The following is a 9,438-nucleotide window of genomic DNA, read 5'->3' as shown; positions in this document are numbered from 1 at the left end:
TGAATTACACCGAAGACATGAGAAATCAGTCTATGCACATTCACATCTGTTATTTTTGAATAGTGGGAAGCAGTTTAAGAGCTCAACAAGTAAGCCACCTAATATATCTGTGTGAAAATCCAAACCACATTTCTATTTGATGCTTAGAAATGTGTCATTAGGCGCTTTCACACCGGAGTACTTTTCCCAGTATAGTTCCGAAATATTTCCGAAAATGTGCGTTCAACTTCACTTCACACCAAAAAAATCCGGAATTAGAACTTAGTTAATGAGAACCTTTCCACCCCCTTTTTAGTCCCTGCTAGAGAGCAGGTACTTTCATGGTAGAAAAAGGTTCCCATTTCTGATTGGCTGGGCGGATTGCAAACCAAGCCCCGTAAAACTCCCAAAAAGTTTTGTGAAGCCGCCATTTTATTTGCATGCATTAGCATTATTAGCATTAGCCCAGCGCACCAACGGAGAGAGACTAACTTATGGAAACACAAAATAAAATGTGGGAGCGGTGGAGATGAGGAGGTGTCGGCGTTTCTGCCGATTTACTCTGAAGGCTTCAGCTTCTACTGAAGCCAGTCCCCAACCCAGGGGATTTACGGCCGAGGACTTTGGGTGGCAGTATAAGCAAATATGAATATACATACAACCTGAAAACATATGCTTCTGGCCACAGCTTTAACAATTGGTCTTATAGGTAAGAGATTTTGTTCTTCTTTTTGTAAACAGAGCATTTACAGACCTGTTGAAGGAGGCCTGCATCTGGGATGCGTCGTGGATTCCTGAGCGGGAGAGCGGAGGAGACGAATCGCCGCCAAACAGATGTCTCTCTACAAATGCTGTCAGATAAAACAGGAGAACTCGTAAGTATGAAGTCCTTATGTTCTTGGTATGGTTATGGGTACATTTTCCACCATAGAAAAGCCAGGTGTTACACAAATTCCTCGTAGATTTTTGGTCTAAGAACCACTATCGCTGCCTGCGTGGTAATATCTTCACATTTAAAGTTTAAATGCATAATTTAAAGATGGACCTGATGACTCCAGTTCCTCTTCTGGTGTGATTGTGGGTTCAGGGGCTGCAGATGGTTTCAGAGCCTCGGTGAACTCTGTGGATTCAGAGGCCTCAGTCTGGACGTCCTGCTCCACTGGAAGATCCGGGGATTCGACTTCAGCACCCGAGTCTGTGCCCTCAGTAACCTGGTGACAAACTAGTAGAATACAACATGTTTGTCAAGCCATGTTTTAGGGAAGTGTAAGAAAAACAATCTTTAACAACTCTTATTTTGGAATTGTAAATCTCAGAGCACATCTAGGTATCTTGGTGGGGTGACTTGGTGTGAGACTTCTAAAAAAGTAATTGAGAAATAAATAAACCTAATTACGCAAATGATTACCTTCCTGATAACCAAATGATTACCTTCCTGATAACCAAATGATTACCTTCCTGATAACCAAATGATTACCTTCCTGATAACCAAATGATTACCTTCCTGATAACCAAATGATTACATTCCTGCAACGGTCAGACTATACAACCAGCACAGCCCCTAGTTGCCCCCCCCCACACACACACACACACCACACATACTATATCACCCCTTGCTGCTAAATACCAACAAACTATGTGCAACATGTGCTATATAGATGCCGTTAATAACAGTGTAATATATACCTGGCTGCTAAATCCTTAGAACTGTTACAAGGTGTGTATTTTGTAAATTGTGTAACTTTTTATTTTTTATTATATCATAACTTAGTACTTTTTTTTTTTTTAATGCATGTCACATATTTAACATGATGTAACATTAAGCTGTCTGTGGCTCTTTTCCCTGCTGTAACTACGCACCTTTCCCCTCCGTGGGATTAATGAAGGTATTCTGAATTACCTTGAGTGGACGTCTCTTCTCGGGGAGGAGTTGCAGCATCTTCATGTTTGCTAATGGTCTGAACTTCCTGTTCATCCTCCTCTTTAGACTGAACGTCTTCCACATGTTTAGCCTCCTCTTCAAGACCACTTTCCATCACGTCCTCGAATGTTTCATTCTCCTCCTCTTCCTCCCTCGCTGTGTCCTCTGATGTCAGGACAGGGGTCTGCTCAGTGGTTTGTGAGAGCTGTTCCTCTGCTTCTTCATTTTCAGTTGGGTTTTTGATGTTCACTGTCACTACCTCGTCTTCTTCCGCTGTTTGCCCCTCCTCTCTTTCTTGGTCCTCTGGGAGAAGCAGTGCATCATAAAACTCCAGAGTGGTGTCGGACTTCTGGCTGGTGTCAAAGCTCAGGTTGAGTTTCGTGCGTGTTGCATCTGATGGTCTGGTTTTTGCAGCACTCTCATGGATGGAGATTGACTCGCTCACAAAGCATCTCAGCTCTGGGGAGGGAAGACCACCTTCTGGAGGCAGGAACTTCACATGAGGTTCTTCCCTTTCCTCCTCTTCTTCATCATCATCATCATCCTCGTCCTCCTCCGCAGGCTGTGCAGACCAGGTCTTATGTGTTGCCTTGGATAGAATGGGGTCTCTGGTCAACAAGCTAATCTCACTGTCTGCTGCCACCTAGAGAAGAAATCCAAAGAAGAGAGAAAACCCATTTTATTGACTAAAGCCCAGGAGGCAGGGAACACTTTACCAAAAAACACAATTTGGTTTGGCCCTTGATTTTTTTGTTTTGTCAATTAGATGTTGCCGAACAAACAAGATAGATAGGGTGGACATTGAGCAAGACCAACTTTATAAATGACATAAATTCTATCACAAAAATTAACCAAATGTAAGAGGACTAGTTCACACATTGCCTCGTAACGTATGTTTATGTTGCAGTATTTATTATTTTTCCAAACTGTCACAATTCCAATCAAGACAAAATGAAACTAAAAAGCTAAACAGCTAAATGGGGATAATGGTTGAGTCTGCTGACAGAAACCACTAAGCACAAATGAGTTAGAGTTGGTGGTTTTTGGCGTGTGAGGTGGCTTCTGAGAGTCGACCCGGCACTGCCATATAGTGCTTGGTCTTACCCCATTGGTCCATCGGATGCCCTTCTCCGATACAGGAGTTTCTTCCTCATCCATGAAGGTGATCCGGCTCTCTTTGTTGCGGAGTGGGGGGGTGATGGAGCGTCCTGGAGAAGCAGACGGGGTGGCGACGGGTGTGGGCCTCAGGCTGCTGCGCAGGATGGACTGGGGAGTGAAGGCAGAGAACACGGGGCCAGAAGCAGCCAAGGCCCGCGCTCGCTGAGAAAACAAAAACTTGAAGTGTAAGCAACAAATATTCTAAATTATCCAGGGTTACTTAGTCAATTAATGAAAAGAAAAAAAAAATGTATATAAACAGCATTTTTTCAAATCGATTTAACTTCTTAAGATATCGTGATGAGTAAGCGTTTAGGTGTTGATTTCTTACCTTGACAACCTGTGGTGTTCGCAGCAGACTGAGTTCAGGGGCCTTGCCGATACTCTTTGGAGAAACCCAGGAGCTGAAAGGTCCGGGAGGACTGAGCAGAGGGCGGGGGGTCGTACAGGAGGGGTGAACCACCAAGTCCTTCAGCCTGGTTAGATAAATATTAACATCACATTATTATTTGTTCTTTTTGACAAATGATCAAACAAATTGTTTTTGATTAAATTGTGTCAGAGGAATAAAGCTCTCATGAGAGTACCTTGACTTTCGTCTGGAGGTCATGGTGATGGGAGTCCCCAGGAATGGCTCAGAAAGGGCCATGGAGGAGGAGGAGGAGGGCTTGGGGCTGTAAGCATCAGCAGCCCTCGGACTGGCAGACACATTTTTTTTAAAGATTAGAAAATAAGATTATTCTTTTAAAACCAATACAAATTAATAACTTGAGTTGCCATGTTTGTATTTTCTGCTCACCTCCTGCCTGGGGAGGACTGTGGTGAAGCTCCTTTGCCCAACCACACCTCCTCAATCTTGGACAGAACATTGTTGATGAAGCCGGCCCTCGACATCACCTTCTCACGGACTGAGTGTCTGGTGATGGTTGACAGTGGCTGTGGCCGAGAAACTGTATCACAGGAAGTGAGTGTATTATTTATATTGGATAAATAATGTAACTTTAGCAGAGGTTACATTTAAACTAAAATAACAGACACTAATGCTGTGGTTGCACGCAACATATATGTTTCTTGGAGCAAATAGAAATAGACAAAAGTTTAAGTTGGGCATCTGCTCACTTTCTCGGTGGATGGCGTTGGGATGCTGGTACGGCTTCCCTTTCTCCATTGCCATTTTCCTCTGGACTCTGGGCAAAACTTTGCCGTACTGATCCAATATCGAGTTCCTGGTGATGGAGCGTTCTTTAAGCTTTGGGTCTCGCTCATTCTACAAACAAAGAAGAGAGAGAATGTGGTTATAAATATTATGGGATTTGAGTATCTTCTTTCTTGCACACTGATAGGATTTACATGTTTGGAGAAATGACTAAATTGATTAAAAAAGAAGGAATTTCTACTGTTGAATATGAGTCATATTTTAACAAAACATGAGCACTATAAATGTGACAAACTATATCTCAAGTTAATGCTGGGATAACAACCCTAGTAAAATATACCAGAGCGTCAAACCTACCGCGAAGTTCACTTTGAGCCTCTGGTTGAGCTGCAGCGCAGGAATGTATTTGGCCTGCTGGAGGTAATGAACCATCAGCAGTTCTCTGTTCTGGAGACCCCCTGTCCCCTGGAGGAACTTCTCCAAACCTTCCTGAAACACAAATCCAAGATCCGTGAATTTGAGGCATTGACTTTAAAATCCAAAAACAAAAGAAAGGAATAATCTAAAAGAAGAATAATGGAATTTAAAAAAAAAAATCAGATAATGAACTTGTGTCCCTCCCACCTGCTCAGTGACGCTCAGAGGAAGTTTGAACAGCTCTGGGATGAGGCCCAGCTCCTGGCAGCTCTCATACAGAAAGGCCAGCAGCTCTTCCATGTTGAGGCGATTAGAGTGCTGCCGAAGTAAGGACCACGCCTCTATGAGACACCTGGATTAGCAAAGGTAAAATAAGACATCAAGAGCTGACAGGAGTTTTATCATGCTCATTTCCTAAAACAAAAAGACATGAATTCTTGTGTTTTATAGTACATTTATATGAAAGTTGTTTCTGCTAGTGGTTTGCACACGGTCTTTTCCCTTTGTTCTTACTTGTTGTGTATAAGTACAGACAGGTAGAGTTTGGCCTGGGAGGTGGAGGAAACTGGGGGCTTCGTAACGTGGAAGTATCGGAGTGCCACTGCTTGTTGGCTCTGGCACATCAGAGCATGCAGGACGCGCTCGTGCTGCCACTCAAACTGACACTGAGAGGCCGCTGGATGCAGGAGCAACTCGAAGGAACTCTGAGCAGGAAAAAGAGAACATCAGTGTCAGAAGAGAGTGAATGAATGAAGTGTATCAATCATGTGGTTTGTTAACACTTTTGAAGCTCTCTGGACTTGCACGTCTTTATATCCATATCTACATCCAAACAAAATCAGTCAAATGTGTCAGAGGGGGTGTACCTGGTGGTCGTGATGGTCCAGCAGCCAGAGGCCTTGAACTAGTTTCACCAGTCCGATAGGGATGGCAAAGGCTGGGGGGAAAGACTCCACTGAGGCGCCCTCCTTATTGGGGAAGGAGTACAGAACATCCAGCAGCAGGTAAATCACCTGGGACAACAGGTCAAGGATCATACATGAGGTAGGCTTACGAGTTTGAGATTTACAACTAAGATCAGTTAGATTGTCAATTAAACGAGCCATTTAACCCATTGAACACCACGTAAGTAATTTCATACATAACTTAGCATTATCAATAGAAAGGATACAATTGCATGTTTGGTAGATTCATCGATGTTGTCTAGGAGATAGATGTCCAACAACGCCTGTGGAACAATACAAAAATCAGGTATAAAATCAAACTGTAAAAGCGGCAGATAAAACTTAAATTAGACACGAAAGAGAATGTAGAAAAAAAATGAGATAAAGAATACATTTGTTTAACGCTTACATGCAATGTAGGTGGTGGGTATTGCCCAGTGCCATTCTCATCCCTCTTCCACAGGTTGGTCAAGCGCTCACCACACTGGCCGACCAAACCGTCAATCATCAGGCAGTCGGCACACCACTTGCCCCTGAGAACAGCCAGCAGAGGGTCAGCATCGTATCAACTTAGAATAACACCGTTATAAAAAAGATTTAATTCAGAGAAATATTGGAAGCTGCATTCATAGATTTTAAAATATATGCAAGACTGAATTGATTTCAAGCAAAGATGACTCACTTAGACAGCCTGGCGAGCTCCTCTCTGCGTATAGTATAATAGTTGCTGATGACAGAGTGAGTGTAGAAAGGCCTGGAGATCTGGAGAGCGTCATCTTCTGGTGGGGAGGGCAGTTACAATCATACAGTGAGAATTCAGTAATATTCAAAAGTTTGGCAACCCAAAAAAACATGCAGATAATATTCTGTTAAAAAAGTAAATAACATTACCAACTCAGAAACATTTTCAATTGAAAGTTGTTAACAGCATCCAGACAAACCCTAACTGCACATTCCACAATTCCTTTATGCTTAAGATATGTGTAGGTCAATGGGATCATTGTCCTGCTAGCAAACAATGTTTTCACTGACTCAGAGGAACAGTGTAGTTTGAAATTGCTCAAAAGGTTGAATGTTTATGCCAACAACACCTCACCTGATCCCTCCGGCAGCAGACCGGTGCGACAGAACCAGAGCACCACCTGAGCGTACTTTGAAATCAGACTGGACACCAAGTTCTTGTTTACCAGACCCACCATGCCTACACAAGGAAAAGATATAAGCAAAACCTCTCAATAAACCTGAATGACTCAAAACAACACCACAAGAGCTTCTCGGTCACTGCATATGGCTGATCAAAGGACACTGCTTTATAGCTCAGTGTAATAAACCATAAAGACACTATTTTATTGACTTCAACACTCAATACACATTAAAACAGTTTAGCATGAATGAGAGTTCAGTGTTTCCAACAGAATGTGATTCTATTTGTAGGGGCACCGTGTGTGTCTGAGTATGTTGCACCTTTTTGTGTGAGTTCCTGAGCTTCACTGAGCAGACAGTGGAAGATGGTGCTGAGGTTACTGAGCAGTCTCTGGCTGTGCTGCAGCAGCTGCATGGTCTGAGGGTCTGTGAAGTTGGAGGAGCTGTCAAACAGCGGTGCACCTAGGGAGCAAACACACACATTCAAATGTCAATGCCAACAGGATGGATAATCAACCTGAAGGGTTACTTTACCTTGCAGACACGTCAGATCTAATCTATTTAAATGTATTACTAAAGAGCCTGAGTGGTCGCCAAAATAAGGTTTGTCAGATGTCCATTTCTTTAAAACTGAGAACATTTCTTAAGACTTCATAAGATCACTTCACTAATTCAAAGATGATCAATGTTATTAAAAAAAAGCACATTTAAGTATCACTGAGACTGCTTGGTGGATTTCAAAGTTCTAAGGTTCTTGTATTAGTATAATTCAGAATGTCTTTTCATTAAAAAATAAAATAATATTACAACTTACAGATGCCATCCAGGTCCTCCTTGGTCTGGACCACTTTGTTCCAGGCCCAATCCAGGATGTAGCGCAGGTTCAGTGCAGAGCCTGGTTGTTCTGTTAAGAAGGGACAAAATGAAAAGCTTTAGAGTTGAATGCATTTATGTAAAGGGACTGAGTAACGACATGTTTCTATGTGTGAGATGAAGCCATAGAGAGAAACAAGAGCATGCGTTTTTTGCCAGCATAGTTGCATATATGGCTGCATAATAATGCCGTGAACATTTTGAAAACAATTTGACAGTTTTTATCAATCCCAATGACTCCTCACCTTCTGCGGTCCACTGCTTGATACAGCCAGTGATCATTCCCAAGGAGCTGGTCTCCACCGCTGTGGACAGTATGGCATCCAGCTGCTCCTCCTACAGGCCAACAATACGTTACGTGTACCAATTATTGCCAGGTCTTCTGAATGAAATTGTTTTGTAATGGAAAATGAAAGAAGGGAGTCACTTTAGCATGTGTGTGTACCTGAGAGAGGCTGGAGGGCTGGGTGTCAGCCAGGCGAGAGGAGAGGAGGCCGGACATGAGGCAGCGAGAGTAGCTGTTGGAGATGACTTCACTGGAACAAGGAGCAGCTTTCTTCAAAAAGCTCAGGGTCTGGTGATAACAAAGGTGAGGTAAGGTTTAAAATAATACTATTTTCCATTAGAGCTGCAATGGTAAGTTGACTCATCAATAAATTAATAGATAGATAAATAATCTTCAACTATTTAGACAATTGAAAATGCTGTTTTGCTTCTCTCTATTACAATCACATTAAACTGATGACTTAAAAAACAAGACATTTGAACATATCAGCTTGGAGTCACACACACACACACACACACACACACACACACACACACACACACACACACACACACACACACACACACACACACACACACACACACACACACACACACACTTTGTGAAGGGAAATTATTGTTTAGCATTAGCACAACAACAATTCACATCCTAAGTTGGCTGAGTAACCTAAAAAGCAAACATTGAGAAGCATGCCTTTAAATATATGTACGGTCAAAAATGCTTTCAACAAATTGAATGCAATGTCATACAATTAATGACGAGGTGAAAGTATGCATGATTGAAAATTGAACACAAGAATCTCACCTCTTTCTGATACCCAGAGCAGGTCGAGTGCACAATTCCAGAGGTGATCAAACAGGTAACATCTGGAACATGAAAGCAAGAAAAACTGTTTAGTCTACCTTCACAGTAGAACAATGCTTCAGAGGCCAGGGCTCGAGCTTAAGGACGTCCCGTCGTCGAAAAAAATAGTATCTGGGAGGATAAAAAATAATTTTGGGACGAGAGTTAAAATAAAAATACCCTGCTAACTCTACTACAAACGGCGATGAAAATGAAACCGACTGCACGTTTTGTGTAGCACACAGTTATTAAACCTCCTTGTCAACATAAACACATGCACAAAACATTTAGCAGCCCGCAAAATACACACACAGTACGTAGCTATAGCTGTGCCCGCGAATTCCTGGCCCGCAAATTCGCGGGTCTAGCTATGTACTGAGTGTGTGTATTTCGCGGGTTGAGTGATGTAAAATGACAATGGTAGTATCCCGTGGAGGAATTCTGAAATGTTTTACCGTTACATCACAAAAACGCACAGCAGAACCAGACCCTGGAACGCCGGCCTCTTTATTTACTTACTCCTCTTCATCCCCTATGGGTGATAAGCAGTGTTGGGCAAGTTACTTCCAAAATGTAATATATTACATATTACTTATTACTCTCTTTTGAAAGTAATAAGTTACATTACAATATTACTGTCTCTGGTAAATTTATGGATCGATAAGAAAACGCCAATAAAACCACTTTCATTGATTTTTCATTGATTTCTACACATTGA

General features: G+C 42.3%; 1 protein-coding gene across 1 annotated transcript in view; it reads right to left on the bottom strand.

Annotated features, from left to right (window-relative positions):
• Window positions 1-649: 649 nt before the first annotated feature.
• Window positions 650-9,438, bottom strand: part of ahctf1 (AT hook containing transcription factor 1) — a 15,805-nt gene continuing 7,016 nt past the window's right edge. Inside the window, exons 11-31 of the mRNA XM_010797828.1 lie at window positions 8,682-8,775; window positions 8,037-8,165; window positions 7,837-7,927; window positions 7,533-7,622; window positions 7,040-7,180; window positions 6,672-6,776; window positions 6,258-6,351; window positions 5,985-6,108; window positions 5,803-5,859; window positions 5,498-5,644; window positions 5,145-5,335; window positions 4,839-4,983; window positions 4,572-4,703; window positions 4,178-4,325; window positions 3,858-4,008; window positions 3,646-3,756; window positions 3,390-3,534; window positions 3,005-3,220; window positions 1,880-2,543; window positions 1,025-1,201; window positions 650-839 (exon numbers count right to left, since the gene is read on the bottom strand). Of these exons, the coding sequence (XP_010796130.1) occupies window positions 670-839; window positions 1,025-1,201; window positions 1,880-2,543; window positions 3,005-3,220; window positions 3,390-3,534; window positions 3,646-3,756; window positions 3,858-4,008; window positions 4,178-4,325; window positions 4,572-4,703; window positions 4,839-4,983; window positions 5,145-5,335; window positions 5,498-5,644; window positions 5,803-5,859; window positions 5,985-6,108; window positions 6,258-6,351; window positions 6,672-6,776; window positions 7,040-7,180; window positions 7,533-7,622; window positions 7,837-7,927; window positions 8,037-8,165; window positions 8,682-8,775 (3,322 nt within the window). The 3' untranslated portion in view covers window positions 650-669. The remainder of the gene's footprint in view (window positions 840-1,024; window positions 1,202-1,879; window positions 2,544-3,004; window positions 3,221-3,389; window positions 3,535-3,645; window positions 3,757-3,857; window positions 4,009-4,177; window positions 4,326-4,571; window positions 4,704-4,838; window positions 4,984-5,144; window positions 5,336-5,497; window positions 5,645-5,802; window positions 5,860-5,984; window positions 6,109-6,257; window positions 6,352-6,671; window positions 6,777-7,039; window positions 7,181-7,532; window positions 7,623-7,836; window positions 7,928-8,036; window positions 8,166-8,681; window positions 8,776-9,438) is intronic.

The sequence above is a fragment of the Notothenia coriiceps genome, unplaced genomic scaffold (assembly GCF_000735185.1).
Source record: "Notothenia coriiceps isolate Sejong01 unplaced genomic scaffold, NC01 NC01_scaffold00038491, whole genome shotgun sequence".
Lineage (NCBI taxonomy): Eukaryota > Metazoa > Chordata > Actinopteri > Perciformes > Nototheniidae > Notothenia > Notothenia coriiceps.
The sequence above is the reverse complement of the archived record's forward strand: the minus strand, read 5'-3'. Positions and strand labels throughout refer to the sequence as shown.